This window comes from Gorilla gorilla, chromosome 8, assembly GCF_029281585.2.
Source record: "Gorilla gorilla gorilla isolate KB3781 chromosome 8, NHGRI_mGorGor1-v2.1_pri, whole genome shotgun sequence".
Classification (NCBI taxonomy): Eukaryota; Metazoa; Chordata; class Mammalia; order Primates; family Hominidae; genus Gorilla; species Gorilla gorilla.
In genome coordinates this window covers 81922210-81948042 of record NC_073232.2, presented here as the reverse complement: position 1 = coordinate 81948042, position 25833 = coordinate 81922210, and the positions used below count along the sequence as shown (strand labels likewise).

Genomic DNA, 25833 nt, shown 5'->3' with positions numbered 1-25833 from the left:
TTTTCTCCTTATCAGTCAGCATATACATATTGGTATTAACACTCTGAAGATATTGTTGCATTAGGGAAGAAGTGTGTCATTGTAAATGAAGCAGTTCTTAATTTATATGCAATAAAAGTTTTTTAAGCTTGTCTTCCTAAAGCATATACACACGCAAAACACACCCAATACACTGTCATAGCATACTGAAATGTAAAAGGGTTGGACATACAGTTGACTGACATCAAAAAGTTAATATTTCTAAAACATCTTATTCATTGATAAATCATCTTTTTTGAAGACCTGTGTAAGAGAGATTGCTGAGTCAATCAATGAAAGTAATACTACCAAATAAAAAGTAACAAAGAAATGAGAGATGATAGGTAATTACAGTTTTCTGAATGAACAGGAAACCTAGGGCATACTGTGTTTCACAGGAGAATAGGATGTGACTGCTTTGTGAAGAGATAATTCATACAAGTTAGTCAAATTTCTATTTTTCTGCATTCTAATGAAATAACGTTAATTGTCAGACTTTTTAGATTTCAATTCTATTGGAATGACTGTAGAAGTAGTCATTGGAATCAACAAAAAGAATATACGGGCCACAGAGGAAAAACCACAGATTCGTGAATGAAAGTAGATTTGTATATGTTTTTAAAATTTTTAGTAGAGAAATGTGCTCATGAATGTATCTGTGATTAACCTTTTACAGATGAGATACTCCCATCAGAATCCAAACAAAAGGACTATGAAGAAAATTCTTGGGATACTGAGGTACCATGTGTTGTTGATTTTTTTAAATATTAGTATTGCATGATATGAAAACATAAAATCGGATGCTTAGACTTTATTTTCTCACCTCTGCATGTGTCACCCCCAAATTATTTTTGATATTTTTCAGTATATGCTTAATGGAGAATCTATGGGCTAAGTAGATTACCGCTTCACAGTGAAATTCTGGGAATTTGTACGATTAATTTAAGAAGCCAAAGTGGTATAGTGTAAAAACTAGGACTTAGAATTCACTAGAAATTCACATGGGGTCTGGAGTACGTTTGTCTAAAAGCAAAAGAATGACACTGAGTCCAGCTATGGGCAAATATATGATTCTGTCTTATATCTAGAGGTACAAAAGTTCTAATTGTATTCATAGAGAGACACTTTAAACTGCAATATTGTAAAAGTTGGGACCTGAAAAGTTAATGCCTGGGACTTGAACGTGTTGACATATGTTTATTGTTCAGTATAGATCTGAAGGAACATTTCAGCAGAAAGAAAAGCATGAGGAATAGGAAACCTTGTGGGAGTATAATAACAAGCGTATTGGTTGAGTAGTCTTTTGAAAAATGTAAATTATATTTTCACAAATAGAACTCCTTGAGTCCCCTTATGGCAGTCAAGCTGCAGCAGCATGAGCGTCAAATAATAGTGATGTATTTTAAGGTCGCAACGGCGGAAAGACATAGAAAGTATCTGACCTCTTAGAAACAAGCAGCTGCTGCCTGGTGGTAACAGCAAAGGGTGGAAGTTAATAGGTAGATTTTATCTGATATTTTATTAGACAAAAAGACTTTAACACTTGTTTGCTTTCATTTAGATGTGACGTAACTTTTTTTCTTACTGCATTTACATTCTATTCAAACACTTTTTCTATCACCAAAATTTTTGTCAAAAACATGCTGCTTATTTTAAGCCCCTGTTTACCGAAAGAAAGCAGCTTTTTCAAATTCTGTACATACATTCTATGACAGACTCTAAAAGTTCTCTTCGTGACATGCATGATTTTTAACACTAAACAGTTCTATGATCGTGAATGTTTTAAATGTTTAATGCTGTATGTGTCCTGGCAAGTAGCAAATGTGCTGTATTTTGTTTGAAATGTCTTATTTATTTTTGATGAGGACTAGAACATAAGGTAGATATTTTTAAGAGAGATAGTTTTTGAAATACGCACGAGTGAATTTTTTTGTGAAGGTGATTTGTTTTTCCTGCTCAGTCACCGAGTTAAATGCACGAGTGAATATTTTTAAGAGAGATAGTTTTTGAAATATGCACGAGTGAATTTTTTTGTGAAGGTGATTTGTTTTTCCTGCTCAGTCACCGAGTTAATGGCCACATGAACGTAAAGATGAGCTTGATGTAGAGAGGGTTATGTGAGGTTTTCTATCAAAATGTGTTGGTTTTCTACATGTATCTGCTCTTAAGTCGAATTGTTTGCAAAGGAGGAAATTGTGTTTTTAAAAAAGAATTTAATTAGGAAATTTTGATACTCTTCATTACTAGGATTTATCCATTGAAATTATTTATTGCTATTACTTTTAACAGAGTCTCCGTGAGACTGTTTCACAGAAGGTTGTGTGTTTACCCAAGGCTACACATCAAAAAGAAATAGATAAAATAAATGGAAAATTAGAAGGTAAGAACCGTTTTATATTTAAAAATCATTTGACCAAATATTTCTCTAAACTGATGAGGAAGGATATCCTCTAGTAGCTGAAGAAAATTACCTCCTAAATGCAAACCATGGAAAGAAAGAGAAGTGCAATGGTCATAAGCTATGTGTCTCATCAGGCGTTGGCAACAGACTATATTGAGAGTGCTGAAGAGGAGCTGAATTATTAGTTTAAATTCAAGATATTGCAAGACCTGAGGAAAATGAGAAAATAAGAAAGAAGAAAGTAGTAATAGAGCAAATGAGGACTGAGAAAGACAGAGCGTACAGAGAGTACATGAAGGAACAAGAAGCAGGTTTATGTAATGGAGGATGATAAAGTGAAATGATTGTTTAGGAAAAGATCGGGTATGGTTAGAAATTTGGGAAGAATATAAAGTGACCTTCTAGTACCAAAATTTACCAGAGAATTACAGCAAAAATATTCTGACTCTTAATGTCTTTCTCACTGGTGGGAAGCCATTAGGGATGGAAGCACCTGACCATGGAGAGCTGTGTTCTATTTGCAATAGGTGAGAAGAAGCATATCTGCACGGCCACACATGTATATAATTTGTCATATACACTCCGTATAGACCAGAGGTTTTCAAACTTTAGAAAGTCAGCTGAGAACCTTGTTAACAATGCACAGTGAGATTCAGCCGACTAGGGATTCTGCATTTTCAGTAAGTTCTCAGGCGATGCTGATGCTGGTGGTCCTTGGACCTTGCTCTGGGTAGCAAGAGGAGAGGCCTTTCGTGGGAAAAATGTGGAAGAAGAACAATTGGATAGAAGGTCAGGACAGAAAAGGTCAGGAGAAAGCATTATGGTGCTCTTAACTTTGAGGATGTTTTTAGTCAGGGGAGAAGAAGAAAGGGGCAACGCAATAGCAATTATAGATGGAAGATACTACCACTCAACAAAGGAAAAGGAAAGAGTGGGAAAAAATAATTTTAACAGGTGTCGAATGGGAAGAATCAAGAGCACAAGTCTAGTGATTATTTTTGCTAAACAGAGAGATTGTGAGGCAGGAAGCAGGGGACCAGAGAGAAGCCGGCTAGATGATTTTGGATTTTCTATGAAGGAAAATGGAGTGAGCTCACTTCGGAAGCATTTAGAAAAGTTTTACTGCAGAATGTTAGAGTGTGGGTGCTCTGGAGACTACTGGAATCATGAGGATTACTGGAACTGGACTAAACCTCAGTGACTCATTAATATTCTTTATTACTATGAGGCATGAGTATATAGATATATATAGATGTATGTATGTATGTATGTATGTATGTATGTATGTTTTTGACGTTCACAATTTGAATAAGATATAGTTGAATGTAAGAACCTTGGCTTTATTTTTAAGGAAGCAAATTGAGTTGGTAAAATTGCCATTTTATAAAACCTCAGTAGTAAATAACATGATACACGAAACCAGACTAATTTTGAAAACCATAAAACTCTGAATTTATGACTTGAATACCTAAATTGTTTTTATTCGTAGGTATTTTACTGATTTTTACATAGAAAATGTTATTAATATTTAAAAGTCTGTTGTAAGTAAATTTAAATGAAATACATCAATATTGAAAGCTTATTAAATTTGCTATTCCTGATGAGATTTGTACGTCTTCCTGCATGAGTGGATTAAGAGATATTGAGATGACTAAGCTAGAAATTACAAAAATGTTGGCATACTATTCCAGTATATGGGTATGAAAATCAATGAATATTTATATTTAATATGATGCTCTAAGTATATATCCAAGCTGATCAATTCATAACAGTTTTTCTGATGAGATGTCAATTCTACATTCAGCTGAACTCTCATCCGAACTGTGTGGCTTCTCAATGACAGGACATATTAAAGAACATGGTGAATGTTTCTAATGCAATGATATAAATTATTATAATGTGTTGCATTAAAGACACATGGTGTAGCATTCTACGTTCAGCTTTTGCATTTATTTTCTCAGTGTCATGATTTGCTCCTGTGATTCCAGATCAGTTTTCTCCTTATCAGTCAGCATATACATATTGGTATTAACACTCTGAAGATATTGTTGCATTAGGGAAGAAGTGTGTCATTGTAAATGAAGCAGTTCTTAATTTATATGCAATAAAAGTTTTTTAAGCTTATCTTCCTAAAGCATATACACACGCAAAACACACCCAATACACTGTCATAGCATACTGAAATGTAAAAGGGTTGGACATACAGTTGACTGACATCAAAAAGTTAATATTTCTAAAACATCTTATTCATTGATAAATCATCTTTTTTGAAGACCTGTGTAAGAGAGATTGCTGAGTCAATCAATGAAAGTAATACTACCAAATAAAAAGTAACAAAGAAATGAGAGATGATAGGTAATTACAGTTTTCTGAATGAACAGGAAACCTAGGGCATACTGTGTTTCACAGGAGAATAGGATGTGACTGCTTTGTGAAGAGATAATTCATACAAGTTAGTCAAATTTCTATTTTTCTGCATTCTAATGAAATAACGTTAATTGTCAGACTTTTTAGATTTCAATTCTATTGGAATGACTGTAGAAGTAGTCATTGGAATCAACAAAAAGAATACACGGGCCACAGAGGAAAAACCACAGATTCGTGAATGAAAGTAGATTTGTATATGTTTTTAAAATTTTTAGTAGAGAAATGTGCTCATGAATGTATCTGTGATTAACCTTTTACAGATGAGATACTCCCATCAGAATCCAAACAAAAGGACTATGAAGAAAATTCTTGGGATACTGAGGTACCATGTGTTGTTGATTTTTTTAAATATTAGTATTGCATGATATGAAAACATAAAATCGGATGCTTAGACTTTATTTTCTCACCTCTGCATGTGTCACCCCCAAATTATTTTTGATATTTTTCAGTATATGCTTAATGGAGAATCTATGTGCTAAGTAGATTACCGCTTCACAGTGAAATTCTGGGAATTTGTACGATTAATTTAAGAAGCCAAAGTGGTATAGTGTAAAAACTAGGGCTTAGAATTCACTAGAAATTCACATGGGGTCTGGAGTACGTTTGTCTAAAAGCAAAAGAATGACACTGAGTCCAGCTATGGGCAAATATATGATTCTGTCTTATATCTAGAGGTACAAAAGTTCTAATTGTATTCATAGAGAGACACTTTAAACTGCAATATTGTAAAAGTTGGGACCTGAAAAGTTAATGCCTGGGACTTGAACGTGTTGACATATGTTTATTGTTCAGTATAGATCTGAAGGAACATTTCAGCAGAAAGAAAAGCATGAGGAATAGGAAACCTTGTGGGAGTATAATAACAAGCGTATTGGTTGAGTAGTCTTTTGAAAAATGTAAATTATATTTTCACAAATAGAACTCCTTGAGTCCCCTTATGGCAGTCAAGCTGCAGCAGCATGAGCGTCAAATAATAGTGATGTATTTTAAGGTCGCAACGGCGGAAAGACATAGAAAGTATCTGACCTCTTAGAAACAAGCAGCTGCTGCCTGGTGGTAACAGCAAAGGGTGGAAGTCAATAGGTAGATTTTATCTGATATTTTATTAGACAAAAAGACTTTAACACTTGTTTGCTTTCATTTAGATGTGACGTAACTTTTTTTCTTACTGCATTTACATTCTATTCAAACACTTTTTCTATCACCAAAATTTTTGTCAAAAACATGCTGCTTATTTTAAGCCCCTGTTTACCGAAAGAAAGCAGCTTTTTCAAATTCTGTACATACATTCTATGACAGACTCTAAAAGTTCTCTTCGTGACATGCATGATTTTTAACACTAAACAGTTCTATGATCGTGAATGTTTTAAATGTTTAATGCTGTATGTGTCCTGGCAAGTAGCAAATGTGCTGTATTTTGTTTGAAATGTCTTATTTATTTTTGATGAGGACTAGAACATAAGGTAGATATTTTTAAGAGAGATAGTTTTTGAAATACGCACGAGTGAATTTTTTTGTGAAGGTGATTTGTTTTTCCTGCTCAGTCACCGAGTTAAATGCACGAGTGAATATTTTTAAGAGAGATAGTTTTTGAAATATGCACGAGTGAATTTTTTTGTGAAGGTGATTTGTTTTTCCTGCTCAGTCACCGAGTTAATGGCCACATGAACGTAAAGATGAGCTTGATGTAGAGAGGGTTATGTGAGGTTTTCTATCAAAATGTGTTGGTTTTCTACATGTATCTGCTCTTAAGTCGAATTGTTTGCAAAGGAGGAAATTGTGTTTTTAAAAAAGAATTTAATTAGGAAATTTTGATACTCTTCATTACTAGGATTTATCCATTGAAATTATTTATTGCTATTACTTTTAACAGAGTCTCCGTGAGACTGTTTCACAGAAGGTTGTGTGTTTACCCAAGGCTACACATCAAAAAGAAATAGATAAAATAAATGGAAAATTAGAAGGTAAGAACCGTTTTATATTTAAAAATCATTTGACCAAATATTTCTCTAAACTGATGAGGAAGGATATCCTCTAGTAGCTGAAGAAAATTACCTCCTAAATGCAAACCATGGAAAGAAAGAGAAGTGCAATGGTCATAAGCTATGTGTCTCATCAGGCGTTGGCAACAGACTATATTGAGAGTGCTGAAGAGGAGCTGAATTATTAGTTTAAATTCAAGATATTGCAAGACCTGAGGAAAATGAGAAAATAAGAAAGAAGAAAGTAGTAATAGAGCAAATGAGGACTGGGAAAGACAGAGCGTACAGAGAGTACATGAAGGAACAAGAGGCAGGTTTATGTAATGGAGGATGATAAAGTGAAATGATTGTTTAGGAAAAGATCGGGTATGGTTAGAAATTTGGGAAGAATATAAAGTGACCTTCTAGTACCAAAATTTACCAGAGAATTACAGCAAAAATATTCTGACTCTTAATGTCTTTCTCACTGGTGGGAAGCCATTAGGGATGGAAGCACCTGACCATGGAGAGCTGTGTTCTATTTGCCATAGGTGAGAAGAAGCATATCTGCACGGCCACACATGTATATAATTTGTCATATACACTCCGTATAGACCAGAGGTTTTCAAACTTTAGAAAGTCAGCTGAGAACCTTGTTAACAATGCACAGTGAGATTCAGCCGACTAGGGATTCTGCATTTTCAGTAAGTTCTCAGGCGATGCTGATGCTGGTGGTCCTTGGACCTTGCTCTGGGTAGCAAGAGGAGAGGCCTTTCGTGGGAAAAATGTGGAAGAAGAACAATTGGATAGAAGGTCAGGACAGAAAAGGTCAGGAGAAAGCATTATGGTGCTCTTAACTTTGAGGATGTTTTTAGTCAGGGGAGAAGAAGAAAGGGGCAACGCAATAGCAATTATAGATGGAAGATACTACCACTCAACAAAGGAAAAGGAAAGAGTGGGAAAAAATAATTTTAACAGGTGTCGAATGGGAAGAATCAAGAGCACAAGTCTAGTGATTATTTTTGCTAAACAGAGAGATTGTGAGGCAGGAAGCAGGGGACCAGAGAGAAGCCAGCTAGATGATTTTGGATTTTCTATGAAGGAAAATGGAGTGAGCTCACTTCGGAAGCATTTAGAAAAGTTTTACTGCAGAATGTTAGAGTGTGGGTGCTCTGGAGACTACTGGAATCATGAGGATTACTGGAACTGGACTAAACCTCAGTGACTCATTAATATTCTTTATTACTATGAGGCATGAGTATATAGATATATATAGATGTATGTATGTATGTATGTATGTATGTTTTTGACGTTCACAATTTGAATAAGATATAGTTGAATGTAAGAACCTTGGCTTTATTTTTAAGGAAGCAAATTGAGTTGGTAAAATTGCCATTTTATAAAACCTCAGTAGTAAATAACATGATACACGAAACCAGACTAATTTTGAAAACCATAAAACTCTGAATTTATGACTTGAATACCTAAATTGTTTTTATTCGTAGGTATTTTACTGATTTTTACATAGAAAATGTTATTAATATTTAAAAGTCTGTTGTAAGTAAATTTAAATGAAATACATCAATATTGAAAGCTTATTAAATTTGCTATTCCTGATGAGATTTGTACGTCTTCCTGCATGAGTGGATTAAGAGATATTGAGATGACTAAGCTAGAAATTACAAAAATGTTGGCATACTATTCCAGTATATGGGTATGAAAATCAATGAATATTTATATTTAATATGATGCTCTAAGTATATATCCAAGCTGATCAATTCATAACAGTTTTTCTGATGAGATGTCAATTCTACATTCAGCTGAACTCTCATCCGAACTGTGTGGCTTCTCAATGACAGGACATATTAAAGAACATGGTGAATGTTTCTAATGCAATGATATAAATTATTATAATGTGTTGCATTAAAGACACATGGTGTAGCATTCTACGTTCAGCTTTTGCATTTATTTTCTCAGTGTCATGATTTGCTCCTGTGATTCCAGATCAGTTTTCTCCTTATCAGTCAGCATATACATATTGGTATTAACACTCTGAAGATATTGTTGCATTAGGGAAGAAGTGTGTCATTGTAAATGAAGCAGTTCTTAATTTATATGCAATAAAAGTTTTTTAAGCTTATCTTCCTAAAGCATATACACACGCAAAACACACCCAATACACTGTCATAGCATACTGAAATGTAAAAGGGTTGGACATACAGTTGACTGACATCAAAAAGTTAATATTTCTAAAACATCTTTTTCATTGATAAATCATCTTCTTTGAAGACCTGTGTAAGAGAGATTGCTGAGTCAATCAATGAAAGTAATACTACCAAATAAAAAGTAACAAAGAAATGAGAGATGATAGGTAATTACAGTTTTCTGAATGAACAGGAAACCTAGGGCATACTGTGTTTCACAGGAGAATAGGATGTGACTGCTTTGTGAAGAGATAATTCATACAAGTTAGTCAAATTTCTATTTTTCTGCATTCTAATGAAATAACGTTAATTGTCAGACTTTTTAGATTTCAATTCTATTGGAATGACTGTAGAAGTAGTCATTGGAATCAACAAAAAGAATATACGGGCCACAGAGGAAAAACCACAGATTCGTGAATGAAAGTAGATTTGTATATGTTTTTAAAATTTTTAGTAGAGAAATGTGCTCATGAATGTATCTGTGATTAACCTTTTACAGATGAGATACTCCCATCAGAATCCAAACAAAAGGACTATGAAGAAAATTCTTGGGATACTGAGGTACCATGTGTTGTTGATTTTTTTAAATATTAGTATTGCATGATATGAAAACATAAAATCGGATGCTTAGACTTTATTTTCTCACCTCTGCATGTGTCACCCCCAAATTATTTTTGATATTTTTCAGTATATGCTTAATGGAGAATCTATGTGCTAAGTAGATTACCGCTTCACAGTGAAATTCTGGGAATTTGTACGATTAATTTAAGAAGCCAAAGTGGTATAGTGTAAAAACTAGGGCTTAGAATTCACTAGAAATTCACATGGGGTCTGGAGTACGTTTGTCTAAAAGCAAAAGAATGACACTGAGTCCAGCTATGGGCAAATATATGATTCTGTCTTATATCTAGAGGTACAAAAGTTCTAATTGTATTCATAGAGAGACACTTTAAACTGCAATATTGTAAAAGTTGGGACCTGAAAAGTTAATGCCTGGGACTTGAACGTGTTGACATATGTTTATTGTTCAGTATAGATCTGAAGGAACATTTCAGCAGAAAGAAAAGCATGAGGAATAGGAAACCTTGTGGGAGTATAATAACAAGCGTATTGGTTGAGTAGTCTTTTGAAAAATGTAAATTATATTTTCACAAATAGAACTCCTTGAGTCCCCTTATGGCAGTCAAGCTGCAGCAGCATGAGCGTCAAATAATAGTGATGTATTTTAAGGTCGCAACGGCGGAAAGACATAGAAAGTATCTGACCTCTTAGAAACAAGCAGCTGCTGCCTGGTGGTAACAGCAAAGGGTGGAAGTCAATAGGTAGATTTTATCTGATATTTTATTAGACAAAAAGACTTTAACACTTGTTTGCTTTCATTTAGATGTGACGTAACTTTTTTTCTTACTGCATTTACATTCTATTCAAACACTTTTTCTATCACCAAAATTTTTGTCAAAAACATGCTGCTTATTTTAAGCCCCTGTTTACCGAAAGAAAGCAGCTTTTTCAAATTCTGTACATACATTCTATGACAGACTCTAAAAGTTCTCTTCGTGACATGCATGATTTTTAACACTAAACAGTTCTATGATCGTGAATGTTTTAAATGTTTAATGCTGTATGTGTCCTGGCAAGTAGCAAATGTGCTGTATTTTGTTTGAAATGTCTTATTTATTTTTGATGAGGACTAGAACATAAGGTAGATATTTTTAAGAGAGATAGTTTTTGAAATACGCACGAGTGAATTTTTTTGTGAAGGTGATTTGTTTTTCCTGCTCAGTCACCGAGTTAAATGCACGAGTGAATATTTTTAAGAGAGATAGTTTTTGAAATATGCACGAGTGAATTTTTTTGTGAAGGTGATTTGTTTTTCCTGCTCAGTCACCGAGTTAATGGCCACATGAACGTAAAGATGAGCTTGATGTAGAGAGGGTTATGTGAGGTTTTCTATCAAAATGTGTTGGTTTTCTACATGTATCTGCTCTTAAGTCGAATTGTTTGCAAAGGAGGAAATTGTGTTTTTAAAAAAGAATTTAATTAGGAAATTTTGATACTCTTCATTACTAGGATTTATCCATTGAAATTATTTATTGCTATTACTTTTAACAGAGTCTCCGTGAGACTGTTTCACAGAAGGTTGTGTGTTTACCCAAGGCTACACATCAAAAAGAAATAGATAAAATAAATGGAAAATTAGAAGGTAAGAACCGTTTTATATTTAAAAATCATTTGACCAAATATTTCTCTAAACTGATGAGGAAGGATATCCTCTAGTAGCTGAAGAAAATTACCTCCTAAATGCAAACCATGGAAAGAAAGAGAAGTGCAATGGTCATAAGCTATGTGTCTCATCAGGCGTTGGCAACAGACTATATTGAGAGTGCTGAAGAGGAGCTGAATTATTAGTTTAAATTCAAGATATTGCAAGACCTGAGGAAAATGAGAAAATAAGAAAGAAGAAAGTAGTAATAGAGCAAATGAGGACTGGGAAAGACAGAGCGTACAGAGAGTACATGAAGGAACAAGAGGCAGGTTTATGTAATGGAGGATGATAAAGTGAAATGATTGTTTAGGAAAAGATCGGGTATGGTTAGAAATTTGGGAAGAATATAAAGTGACCTTCTAGTACCAAAATTTACCAGAGAATTACAGCAAAAATATTCTGACTCTTAATGTCTTTCTCACTGGTGGGAAGCCATTAGGGATGGAAGCACCTGACCATGGAGAGCTGTGTTCTATTTGCAATAGGTGAGAAGAAGCATATCTGCACGGCCACACATGTATATAATTTGTCATATACACTCCGTATAGACCAGAGGTTTTCAAACTTTAGAAAGTCAGCTGAGAACCTTGTTAACAATGCACAGTGAGATTCAGCCGACTAGGGATTCTGCATTTTCAGTAAGTTCTCAGGCGATGCTGATGCTGGTGGTCCTTGGACCTTGCTCTGGGTAGCAAGAGGAGAGGCCTTTCGTGGGAAAAATGTGGAAGAAGAACAATTGGATAGAAGGTCAGGACAGAAAAGGTCAGGAGAAAGCATTATGGTGCTCTTAACTTTGAGGATGTTTTTAGTCAGGGGAGAAGAAGAAAGGGGCAACGCAATAGCAATTATAGATGGAAGATACTACCACTCAACAAAGGAAAAGGAAAGAGTGGGAAAAAATAATTTTAACAGGTGTCGAATGGGAAGAATCAAGAGCACAAGTCTAGTGATTATTTTTGCTAAACAGAGAGATTGTGAGGCAGGAAGCAGGGGACCAGAGAGAAGCCAGCTAGATGATTTTGGATTTTCTATGAAGGAAAATGGAGTGAGCTCACTTCGGAAGCATTTAGAAAAGTTTTACTGCAGAATGTTAGAGTGTGGGTGCTCTGGAGACTACTGGAATCATGAGGATTACTGGAACTGGACTAAACCTCAGTGACTCATTAATATTCTTTATTACTATGAGGCATGAGTATATAGATATATATAGATGTATGTATGTATGTATGTATGTATGTATGTTTTTGACGTTCACAATTTGAATAAGATATAGTTGAATGTAAGAACCTTGGCTTTATTTTTAAGGAAGCAAATTGAGTTGGTAAAATTGCCATTTTATAAAACCTCAGTAGTAAATAACATGATACACGAAACCAGACTAATTTTGAAAACCATAAAACTCTGAATTTATGACTTGAATACCTAAATTGTTTTTATTCGTAGGTATTTTACTGATTTTTACATAGAAAATGTTATTAATATTTAAAAGTCTGTTGTAAGTAAATTTAAATGAAATACATCAATATTGAAAGCTTATTAAATTTGCTATTCCTGATGAGATTTGTACGTCTTCCTGCATGAGTGGATTAAGAGATATTGAGATGACTAAGCTAGAAATTACAAAAATGTTGGCATACTATTCCAGTATATGGGTATGAAAATCAATGAATATTTATATTTAATATGATGCTCTAAGTATATATCCAAGCTGATCAATTCATAACAGTTTTTCTGATGAGATGTCAATTCTACATTCAGCTGAACTCTCATCCGAACTGTGTGGCTTCTCAATGACAGGACATATTAAAGAACATGGTGAATGTTTCTAATGCAATGATATAAATTATTATAATGTGTTGCATTAAAGACACATGGTGTAGCATTCTACGTTCAGCTTTTGCATTTATTTTCTCAGTGTCATGATTTGCTCCTGTGATTCCAGATCAGTTTTCTCCTTATCAGTCAGCATATACATATTGGTATTAACACTCTGAAGATATTGTTGCATTAGGGAAGAAGTGTGTCATTGTAAATGAAGCAGTTCTTAATTTATATGCAATAAAAGTTTTTTAAGCTTATCTTCCTAAAGCATATACACACGCAAAACACACCCAATACACTGTCATAGCATACTGAAATGTAAAAGGGTTGGACATACAGTTGACTGACATCAAAAAGTTAATATTTCTAAAACATCTTTTTCATTGATAAATCATCTTCTTTGAAGACCTGTGTAAGAGAGATTGCTGAGTCAATCAATGAAAGTAATACTACCAAATAAAAAGTAACAAAGAAATGAGAGATGATAGGTAATTACAGTTTTCTGAATGAACAGGAAACCTAGGGCATACTGTGTTTCACAGGAGAATAGGATGTGACTGCTTTGTGAAGAGATAATTCATACAAGTTAGTCAAATTTCTATTTTTCTGCATTCTAATGAAATAACGTTAATTGTCAGACTTTTTAGATTTCAATTCTATTGGAATGACTGTAGAAGTAGTCATTGGAATCAACAAAAAGAATACACGGGCCACAGAGGAAAAACCACAGATTCGTGAATGAAAGTAGATTTGTATATGTTTTTAAAATTTTTAGTAGAGAAATGTGCTCATGAATGTATCTGTGATTAACCTTTTACAGATGAGATACTCCCATCAGAATCCAAACAAAAGGACTATGAAGAAAATTCTTGGGATACTGAGGTACCATGTGTTGTTGATTTTTTTAAATATTAGTATTGCATGATATGAAAACATAAAATCGGATGCTTAGACTTTATTTTCTCACCTCTGCATGTGTCACCCCCAAATTATTTTTGATATTTTTCAGTATATGCTTAATGGAGAATCTATGTGCTAAGTAGATTACCGCTTCACAGTGAAATTCTGGGAATTTGTACGATTAATTTAAGAAGCCAAAGTGGTATAGTGTAAAAACTAGGGCTTAGAATTCACTAGAAATTCACATGGGGTCTGGAGTACGTTTGTCTAAAAGCAAAAGAATGACACTGAGTCCAGCTATGGGCAAATATATGATTCTGTCTTATATCTAGAGGTACAAAAGTTCTAATTGTATTCATAGAGAGACACTTTAAACTGCAATATTGTAAAAGTTGGGACCTGAAAAGTTAATGCCTGGGACTTGAACGTGTTGACATATGTTTATTGTTCAGTATAGATCTGAAGGAACATTTCAGCAGAAAGAAAAGCATGAGGAATAGGAAACCTTGTGGGAGTATAATAACAAGCGTATTGGTTGAGTAGTCTTTTGAAAAATGTAAATTATATTTTCACAAATAGAACTCCTTGAGTCCCCTTATGGCAGTCAAGCTGCAGCAGCATGAGCGTCAAATAATAGTGATGTATTTTAAGGTCGCAACGGCGGAAAGACATAGAAAGTATCTGACCTCTTAGAAACAAGCAGCTGCTGCCTGGTGGTAACAGCAAAGGGTGGAAGTCAATAGGTAGATTTTATCTGATATTTTATTAGACAAAAAGACTTTAACACTTGTTTGCTTTCATTTAGATGTGACGTAACTTTTTTTCTTACTGCATTTACATTCTATTCAAACACTTTTTCTATCACCAAAATTTTTGTCAAAAACATGCTGCTTATTTTAAGCCCCTGTTTACCGAAAGAAAGCAGCTTTTTCAAATTCTGTACATACATTCTATGACAGACTCTAAAAGTTCTCTTCGTGACATGCATGATTTTTAACACTAAACAGTTCTATGATCGTGAATGTTTTAAATGTTTAATGCTGTATGTGTCCTGGCAAGTAGCAAATGTGCTGTATTTTGTTTGAAATGTCTTATTTATTTTTGATGAGGACTAGAACATAAGGTAGATATTTTTAAGAGAGATAGTTTTTGAAATACGCACGAGTGAATTTTTTTGTGAAGGTGATTTGTTTTTCCTGCTCAGTCACCGAGTTAAATGCACGAGTGAATATTTTTAAGAGAGATAGTTTTTGAAATATGCACGAGTGAATTTTTTTGTGAAGGTGATTTGTTTTTCCTGCTCAGTCACCGAGTTAATGGCCACATGAACGTAAAGATGAGCTTGATGTAGAGAGGGTTATGTGAGGTTTTCTATCAAAATGTGTTGGTTTTCTACATGTATCTGCTCTTAAGTCGAATTGTTTGCAAAGGAGGAAATTGTGTTTTTAAAAAAGAATTTAATTAGGAAATTTTGATACTCTTCATTACTAGGATTTATCCATTGAAATTATTTATTGCTATTACTTTTAACAGAGTCTCCGTGAGACTGTTTCACAGAAGGTTGTGTGTTTACCCAAGGCTACACATCAAAAAGAAATAGATAAAATAAATGGAAAATTAGAAGGTAAGAACCGTTTTATATTTAAAAATCATTTGACCAAATATTTCTCTAAACTGATGAGGAAGGATATCCTCTAGTAGCTGAAGAAAATTACCTCCTAAATGCAAACCATGGAAAGAAAGAGAAGTGCAATGGTCATAAGCTATGTGTCTCATCAGGCGTTGGCAACAGACTATATTGAGAGTGCTGAAGAGGAGCTGAATTATTAGTTTAAATTCAAGATATTGCAAGACCTGAGGAAAATGAGAAAATAAGAAAGAAGAAAGTAGTAATAGAGCAAATGAGGACTGGGAAAGACAGAGCGTACAGAGAGTACATGAAGGAACAAGAGGCAGGTTTATGTAATGGAGGATGATAAAGTGAAATGATTGTTTAGGAAAAGATCGGGTATGGTTAGAAATTTGGGAAGAATATAAAGTGACCTTCTAGTACCAAAATTTACCAGAGAATTACAGCAAAAATATTCTGACTCTTAATGTCTTTCTCACTGGTGGGAAGCCATTAGGGATGGAAGCACCTGACCATGGAGAGCTGTGTTCTATTTGCCATAGGTGAGAAGAAGCATATCTGCACGGCCACACATGTATATAATTTGTCATATACACTCCGTATAGACCAGAGGTTTTCAAACTTTAGAAAGTCAGCTGAGAACCTTGTTAACAATGCACAGTGAGATTCAGCCGACTAGGGATTCTGCATTTTCAGTAAGTTCTCAGGCGATGCTGATGCTGGTGGTCCTTGGACCTTGCTCTGGGTAGCAAGAGGAGAGGCCTTTCGTGGGAAAAATGTGGAAGAAGAACAATTGGATAGAAGGTCAGGACAGAAAAGGTCAGGAGAAAGCATTATGGTGCTCTTAACTTTGAGGATGTTTTTAGTCAGGGGAGAAGAAGAAAGGGGCAACGCAATAGCAATTATAGATGGAAGATACTACCACTCAACAAAGGAAAAGGAAAGAGTGGGAAAAAATAATTTTAACAGGTGTCGAATGGGAAGAATCAAGAGCACAAGTCTAGTGATTATTTTTGCTAAACAGAGAGATTGTGAGGCAGGAAGCAGGGGACCAGAGAGAAGCCAGCTAGATGATTTTGGATTTTCTATGAAGGAAAATGGAGTGAGCTCACTTCGGAAGCATTTAGAAAAGTTTTACTGCAGAATGTTAGAGTGTGGGTGCTCTGGAGACTACTGGAATCATGAGGATTACTGGAACTGGACTAAACCTCAGTGACTCATTAATATTCTTTATTACTATGAGGCATGAGTATATAGATATATATAGATGTATGTATGTATGTATGTATGTATGTATGTTTTTGACGTTCACAATTTGAATAAGATATAGTTGAATGTAAGAACCTTGGCTTTATTTTTAAGGAAGCAAATTGAGTTGGTAAAATTGCCATTTTATAAAACCTCAGTAGTAAATAACATGATACACGAAACCAGACTAATTTTGAAAACCATAAAACTCTGAATTTATGACTTGAATACCTAAATTGTTTTTATTCGTAGGTATTTTACTGATTTTTACATAGAAAATGTTATTAATATTTAAAAGTCTGTTGTAAGTAAATTTAAATGAAATACATCAATATTGAAAGCTTATTAAATTTGCTATTCCTGATGAGATTTGTACGTCTTCCTGCATGAGTGGATTAAGAGATATTGAGATGACTAAGCTAGAAATTACAAAAATGTTGGCATACTATTCCAGTATATGGGTATGAAAATCAATGAATATTTATATTTAATATGATGCTCTAAGTATATATCCAAGCTGATCAATTCATAACAGTTTTTCTGATGAGATGTCAATTCTACATTCAGCTGAACTCTCATCCGAACTGTGTGGCTTCTCAATGACAGGACATATTAAAGAACATGGTGAATGTTTCTAATGCAATGATATAAATTATTATAATGTGTTGCATTAAAGACACATGGTGTAGCATTCTACGTTCAGCTTTTGCATTTATTTTCTCAGTGTCATGATTTGCTCCTGTGATTCCAGATCAGTTTTCTCCTTATCAGTCAGCATATACATATTGGTATTAACACTCTGAAGATATTGTTGCATTAGGGAAGAAGTGTGTCATTGTAAATGAAGCAGTTCTTAATTTATATGCAATAAAAGTTTTTTAAGCTTATCTTCCTAAAGCATATACACACGCAAAACACACCCAATACACTGTCATAGCATACTGAAATGTAAAAGGGTTGGACATACAGTTGACTGACATCAAAAAGTTAATATTTCTAAAACATCTTTTTCATTGATAAATCATCTTTTTTGAAGACCTGTGTAAGAGAGATTGCTGAGTCAATCAATGAAAGTAATACTACCAAATAAAAAGTAACAAAGAAATGAGAGATGATAGGTAATTACAGTTTTCTGAATTAACAGGAAACCTAGGGCATACTGTGTTTCACAGGAGAATAGGATGTGACTGCTTTGTGAAGAGATAATTCATACAAGTTAGTCAAATTTCTATTTTTCTGCATTCTAATGAAATAACGTTAATTGTCAGACTTTTTAGATTTCAATTCTATTGGAATGACTGTAGAAGTAGTCATTGGAATCAACAAAAAGAATACACGGGCCACAGAGGAAAAACCACAGATTCGTGAATGAAAGTAGATTTGTATATGTTTTTAAAATTTTTAGTAGAGAAATGTGCTCATGAATGTATCTGTGATTAACCTTTTACAGATGAGATACTCCCATCAGAATCCAAACAAAAGGACTATGAAGAAAATTCTTGGGATACTGAGGTACCATGTGTTGTTGATTTTTTTAAATATTAGTATTGCATGATATGAAAACATAAAATCGGATGCTTAGACTTTATTTTCTCACCTCTGCATGTGTCACCCCCAAATTATTTTTGATATTTTTCAGTATATGCTTAATGGAGAATCTATGTGCTAAGTAGATTACCGCTTCACAGTGAAATTCTGGGAATTTGTACGATTAATTTAAGAAGCCAAAGTGGTATAGTGTAAAAACTAGGGCTTAGAATTCACTAGAAATTCACATGGGGTCTGGAGTACGTTTGTCTAAAAGCAAAAGAATGACACTGAGTCCAGCTATGGGCAAATATATGATTCTGTCTTATATCTAGAGGTACAAAAGTTCTAATTGTATTCATAGAGAGACACTTTAAACTGCAATATTGTAAAAGTTGGGACCTGAAAAGTTAATGCCTGGGACTTGAACGTGTTGACATATGTTTATTGTTCAGTATAGATCTGAAGGAACATTTCAGCAGAAAGAAAAGCATGAGGAATAGGAAACCTTGTGGGAGTATAATAACAAGCGTATTGGTTGAGTAGTCTTTTGAAAAATGTAAATTATATTTTCACAAATAGAACTCCTTGAGTCCCCTTATGGCAGTCAAGCTGCAGCAGCATGAGCGTCAAATAATAGTGATGTATTTTAAGGTCGCAACGGCGGAAAGACATAGAAAGTATCTGACCTCTTAGAAACAAGCAGCTGCTGCCTGGTGGTAACAGCAAAGGGTGGAAGTCAATAGGTAGATTTTATCTGATATTTTATTAGACAAAAAGACTTTAACACTTGTTTGCTTTCATTTAGATGTGACGTAACTTTTTTTCTTACTGCATTTACATTCTATTCAAACACTTTTTCTATCACCAAAATTTTTGTCAAAAACATGCTGCTTATTTTAAGCCCCTGTTTACCGAAAGAAAGCAGCTTTTTCAAATTCTGTACATACATTCTATGACAGACTCTAAAAGTTCTCTTCGTGACATGCATGATTTTTAACACTAAACAGTTCTATGATCGTGAATGTTTTAAATGTTTAATGCTGTATGTGTCCTGGCAAGTAGCAAATGTGCTGTATTTTGTTTGAAATGTCTTATTTATTTTTGATGAGGACTAGAACATAAGGTAGATATTTTTAAGAGAGATAGTTTTTGAAATACGCACGAGTGAATTTTTTTGTGAAGGTGATTTGTTTTTCCTGCTCAGTCACCGAGTTAAATGCACGAGTGAATATTTTTAAGAGAGATAGTTTTTGAAATATGCACGAGTGAATTTTTTTGTGAAGGTGATTTGTTTTTCCTGCTCAGTCACCGAGTTAATGGCCACATGAACGTAAAGATGAGCTTGATGTAGAGAGGGTTATGTGAGGTTTTCTATCAAAATGTGTTGGTTTTCTACATGTATCTGCTCTTAAGTCGAATTGTTTGCAAAGGAGGAAATTGTGTTTTTAAAAAAGAATTTAATTAGGAAATTTTGATACTCTTCATTACTAGGATTTATCCATTGAAATTATTTATTGCTATTACTTTTAACAGAGTCTCCGTGAGACTGTTTCACAGAAGGTTGTGTGTTTACCCAAGGCTACACATCAAAAAGAAATAGATAAAATAAATGGAAAATTAGAAGGTAAGAACCGTTTTATATTTAAAAATCATTTGACCAAATATTTCTCTAAACTGATGAGGAAGGATATCCTCTAGTAGCTGAAGAAAATTACCTCCTAAATGCAAACCATGGAAAGAAAGAGAAGTGCAATGGTCATAAGCTATGTGTCTCATCAGGCGTTGGCAACAGACTATATTGAGAGTGCTGAAGAGGAGCTGAATTATTAGTTTAAATTCAAGATATTGCAAGACCTGAGGAAAATGAGAAAATAAGAAAGAAGAAAGTAGTAATAGAGCAAATGAGGACTGGGAAAGACAGAGCGTACAGAGAGTACATGAAGGAACAAGAGGCAGGTTTATGTAATGGAGGATGATAAAGTGAAATGATTGTTTAGGAAAAGATCGGGTATGGTTAGAAATTTGGGAAGAATATAAAGTGACCTTCTACTACCAAAATTTACCAGAGAATTACAGCAAAAATATTCTGACTCTTAATGTCTTTCTCACTGGTGGGAAGCCATTAGGGATGGAAGCACCTGACCATGGAGAGCTGTGTTCTATTTGCAATAGGTGAGAAGAAGCATATCTGCACGGCCACACATGTATATAATTTGTCATATACACTCCGTATAGACCAGAGGTTTTCAAACTTTAGAAAGTCAGCTGAGAACCTTGTTAACAATGCACAGTGAGATTCAGCCGACTAGGGATTCTGCATTTTCAGTAAGTTCTCAGGCGATGCTGATGCTGGTGGTCCTTGGACCTTGCTCTGGGTAGCAAGAGGAGAGGCCTTTCGTGGGAAAAATGTGGAAGAAGAACAATTGGATAGAAGGTCAGGACAGAAAAGGTCAGGAGAAAGCATTATGGTGCTCTTAACTTTGAGGATGTTTTTAGTCAGGGGAGAAGAAGAAAGGGGCAACGCAATAGCAATTATAGATGGAAGATACTACCACTCAACAAAGGAAAAGGAAAGAGTGGGAAAAAATAATTTTAACAGGTGTCGAATGGGAAGAATCAAGAGCACAAGTCTAGTGATTATTTTTGCTAAACAGAGAGATTGTGAGGCAGGAAGCAGGGGACCAGAGAGAAGCCAGCTAGATGATTTTGGATTTTCTATGAAGGAAAATGGAGTCAGCTCACTTCGGAAGCATTTAGAAAAGTTTTACTGCAGAATGTTAGAGTGTGGGTGCTCTGGAGACTACTGGAATCATGAGGATTACTGGAACTGGACTAAACCTCAGTGACTCATTAATATTCTTTATTACTATGAGGCATGAGTATATAGATATATATAGATGTATGTATGTATGTATGTATGTATGTATGTTTTTGACGTTCACAATTTGAATAAGATATAGTTGAATGTAAGAACCTTGGCTTTATTTTTAAGGAAGCAAATTGAGTTGGTAAAATTGCCATTTTATAAAACCTCAGTAGTAAATAACATGATACACGAAACCAGACTAATTTTGAAAACCATAAAACTCTGAATTTATGACTTGAATACCTAAATTGTTTTTATTCGTAGGTATTTTACTGATTTTTACATAGAAAATGTTATTAATATTTAAAAGTCTGTTGTAAGTAAATTTAAATGAAATACATCAATATTGAAAGCTTATTAAATTTGCTATTCCTGATGAGATTTGTACGTCTTCCTGCATGAGTGGATTAAGAGATATTGAGATGACTAAGCTAGAAATTACAAAAATGTTGGCATACTATTCCAGTATATGGGTATGAAAATCAATGAATATTTATATTTAATATGATGCTCTAAGTATATATCCAAGCTGATCAATTCATAACAGTTTTTCTGATGAGATGTCAATTCTACATTCAGCTGAACTCTCATCCGAACTGTGTGGCTTCTCAATGACAGGACATATTAAAGAACATGGTGAATGTTTCTAATGCAATGATATAAATTATTATAATGTGTTGCATTAAAGACACATGGTGTAGCATTCTACGTTCAGCTTTTGCATTTATTTTCTCAGTGTCATGATTTGCTCCTGTGATTCCAGATCAGTTTTCTCCTTATCAGTCAGCATATACATATTGGTATTAACACTCTGAAGATATTGTTGCATTAGGGAAGAAGTGTGTCATTGTAAATGAAGCAGTTCTTAATTTATATGCAATAAAAGTTTTTTAAGCTTATCTTCCTAAAGCATATACACACGCAAAACACACCCAATACACTGTCATAGCATACTGAAATGTAAAAGGGTTGGACATACAGTTGACTGACATCAAAAAGTTAATATTTCTAAAACATCTTTTTCATTGATAAATCATCTTTTTTGAAGACCTGTGTAAGAGAGATTGCTGAGTCAATCAATGAAAGTAATACTACCAAATAAAAAGTAACAAAGAAATGAGAGATGATAGGTAATTACAGTTTTCTGAATGAACAGGAAACCTAGGGCATACTGTGTTTCACAGGAGAATAGGATGTGACTGCTTTGTGAAGAGATAATTCATACAAGTTAGTCAAATTTCTATTTTTCTGCATTCTAATGAAATAACGTTAATTGTCAGACTTTTTAGATTTCAATTCTATTGGAATGACTGTAGAAGTAGTCATTGGAATCAACAAAAAGAATACACGGGCCACAGAGGAAAAACCACAGATTCGTGAATGAAAGTAGATTTGTATATGTTTTTAAAATTTTTAGTAGAGAAATGTGCTCATGAATGTATCTGTGATTAACCTTTTACAGATGAGATACTCCCATCAGAATCCAAACAAAAGGACTATGAAGAAAATTCTTGGGATACTGAGGTACCATGTGTTGTTGATTTTTTTAAATATTAGTATTGCATGATATGAAAACATAAAATCGGATGCTTAGACTTTATTTTCTCACCTCTGCATGTGTCACCCCCAAATTATTTTTGATATTTTTCAGTATATGCTTAATGGAGAATCTATGTGCTAAGTAGATTACCGCTTCACAGTGAAATTCTGGGAATTTGTACGATTAATTTAAGAAGCCAAAGTGGTATAGTGTAAAAACTAGGGCTTAGAATTCACTAGAAATTCACATGGGGTCTGGAGTACGTTTGTCTAAAAGCAAAAGAATGACACTGAGTCCAGCTATGGGCAAATATATGATTCTGTCTTATATCTAGAGGTACAAAAGTTCTAATTGTATTCATAGAGAGACACTTTAAACTGCAATATTGTAAAAGTTGGGACCTGAAAAGTTAATGCCTGGGACTTGAACGTGTTGACATATGTTTATTGTTCAGTATAGATCTGAAGGAACATTTCAGCAGAAAGAAAAGCATGAGGAATAGGAAACCTTGTGGGAGTATAATAACAAGCGTATTGGTTGAGTAGTCTTTTGAAAAATGTAAATTATATTTTCACAAATAGAACTCCTTGAGTCCCCTTATGGCAGTCAAGCTGCAGCAGCATGAGCGTCAAATAATAGTGATGTATTTTAAGGTCGCAACGGCGGAAAGACATAGAAAGTATCTGACCTCTTAGAAACAAGCAGCTGCTGCCTGGTGGTAACAGCAAAGGGTGGAAGTCAATAGGTAGATTTTATCTGATATTTTATTAGACAAAAAGACTTTAACACTTGTTTGCTTTCATTTAGATGTGACGTAACTTTTTTTCTTACTGCATTTACATTCTATTCAAACACTTTTTCTATCACCAAAATTTTTGTCAAAAACATGCTGCTTATTTTAAGCCCCTGTTTACCGAAAGAAAGCAGCTTTTTCAAATTCTGTACATACATTCTATGACAGACTCTAAAAGTTCTCTTCGTGACATGCATGATTTTTAACACTAAACAGTTCTATGATCGTGAATGTTTTAAATGTTTAATGCTGTATGTGTCCTGGCAAGTAGCAAATGTGCTGTATTTTGTTTGAAATGTCTTATTTATTTTTGATGAGGACTAGAACATAAGGTAGATATTTTTAAGAGAGATAGTTTTTGAAATACGCACGAGTGAATTTTTTTGTGAAGGTGATTTGTTTTTCCTGCTCAGTCACCGAGTTAAATGCACGAGTGAATATTTTTAAGAGAGATAGTTTTTGAAATATGCACGAGTGAATTTTTTTGTGAAGGTGATTTGTTTTTCCTGCTCAGTCACCGAGTTAATGGCCACATGAACGTAAAGATGAGCTTGATGTAGAGAGGGTTATGTGAGGTTTTCTATCAAAATGTGTTGGTTTTCTACATGTATCTGCTCTTAAGTCGAATTGTTTGCAAAGGAGGAAATTGTGTTTTTAAAAAAGAATTTAATTAGGAAATTTTGATACTCTTCATTACTAGGATTTATCCATTGAAATTATTTATTGCTATTACTTTTAACAGAGTCTCCGTGAGACTGTTTCACAGAAGGTTGTGTGTTTACCCAAGGCTACACATCAAAAAGAAATAGATAAAATAAATGGAAAATTAGAAGGTAAGAACCGTTTTATATTTAAAAATCATTTGACCAAATATTTCTCTAAACTGATGAGGAAGGATATCCTCTAGTAGCTGAAGAAAATTACCTCCTAAATGCAAACCATGGAAAGAAAGAGAAGTGCAATGGTCATAAGCTATGTGTCTCATCAGGCGTTGGCAACAGACTATATTGAGAGTGCTGAAGAGGAGCTGAATTATTAGTTTAAATTCAAGATATTGCAAGACCTGAGGAAAATGAGAAAATAAGAAAGAAGAAAGTAGTAATAGAGCAAATGAGGACTGGGAAAGACAGAGCGTACAGAGAGTACATGAAGGAACAAGAGGCAGGTTTATGTAATGGAGGATGATAAAGTGAAATGATTGTTTAGGAAAAGATCGGGTATGGTTAGAAATTTGGGAAGAATATAAAGTGACCTTCTACTACCAAAATTTACCAGAGAATTACAGCAAAAATATTCTGACTCTTAATGTCTTTCTCACTGGTGGGAAGCCATTAGGGATGGAAGCACCTGACCATGGAGAGCTGTGTTCTATTTGCAATAGGTGAGAAGAAGCATATCTGCACGGCCACACATGTATATAATTTGTCATATACACTCCGTATAGACCAGAGGTTTTCAAACTTTAGAAAGTCAGCTGAGAACCTTGTTAACAATGCACAGTGAGATTCAGCCGACTAGGGATTCTGCATTTTCAGTAAGTTCTCAGGCGATGCTGATGCTGGTGGTCCTTGGACCTTGCTCTGGGTAGCAAGAGGAGAGGCCTTTCGTGGGAAAAATGTGGAAGAAGAACAATTGGATAGAAGGTCAGGACAGAAAAGGTCAGGAGAAAGCATTATGGTGCTCTTAACTTTGAGGATGTTTTTAGTCAGGGGAGAAGAAGAAAGGGGCAACGCAATAGCAATTATAGATGGAAGATACTACCACTCAACAAAGGAAAAGGAAAGAGTGGGAAAAAATAATTTTAACAGGTGTCGAATGGGAAGAATCAAGAGCACAAGTCTAGTGATTATTTTTGCTAAACAGAGAGATTGTGAGGCAGGAAGCAGGGGACCAGAGAGAAGCCAGCTAGATGATTTTGGATTTTCTATGAAGGAAAATGGAGTGAGCTCACTTCGGAAGCATTTAGAAAAGTTTTACTGCAGAATGTTAGAGTGTGGGTGCTCTGGAGACTACTGGAATCATGAGGATTACTGGAACTGGACTAAACCTCAGTGACTCATTAATATTCTTTATTACTATGAGGCATGAGTATATAGATATATATAGATGTATGTATGTATGTATGTATGTATGTATGTTTTTGACGTTCACAATTTGAATAAGATATAGTTGAATGTAAGAACCTTGGCTTTATTTTTAAGGAAGCAAATTGAGTTGGTAAAATTGCC

General features: G+C 34.4%; 1 protein-coding gene across 1 annotated transcript in view; it reads left to right on the top strand.

Moving 5' to 3' along the window:
• The window catches only part of ANKRD30A (ankyrin repeat domain 30A), a 147350-nt gene that overhangs the window by 52029 nt on the left and 69488 nt on the right, over positions 1-25833 (top strand). The window contains exons 24-35 of the mRNA XM_063709690.1: positions 695-756; positions 2308-2398; positions 5107-5168; positions 6720-6810; positions 9511-9572; positions 11124-11214; positions 13919-13980; positions 15532-15622; positions 18327-18388; positions 19940-20030; positions 22735-22796; positions 24348-24438. Coding sequence (XP_063565760.1) covers positions 695-756; positions 2308-2398; positions 5107-5168; positions 6720-6810; positions 9511-9572; positions 11124-11214; positions 13919-13980; positions 15532-15622; positions 18327-18388; positions 19940-20030; positions 22735-22796; positions 24348-24438 — 918 coding nt within the window. The remainder of the gene's footprint in view (positions 1-694; positions 757-2307; positions 2399-5106; positions 5169-6719; positions 6811-9510; positions 9573-11123; positions 11215-13918; positions 13981-15531; positions 15623-18326; positions 18389-19939; positions 20031-22734; positions 22797-24347; positions 24439-25833) is intronic.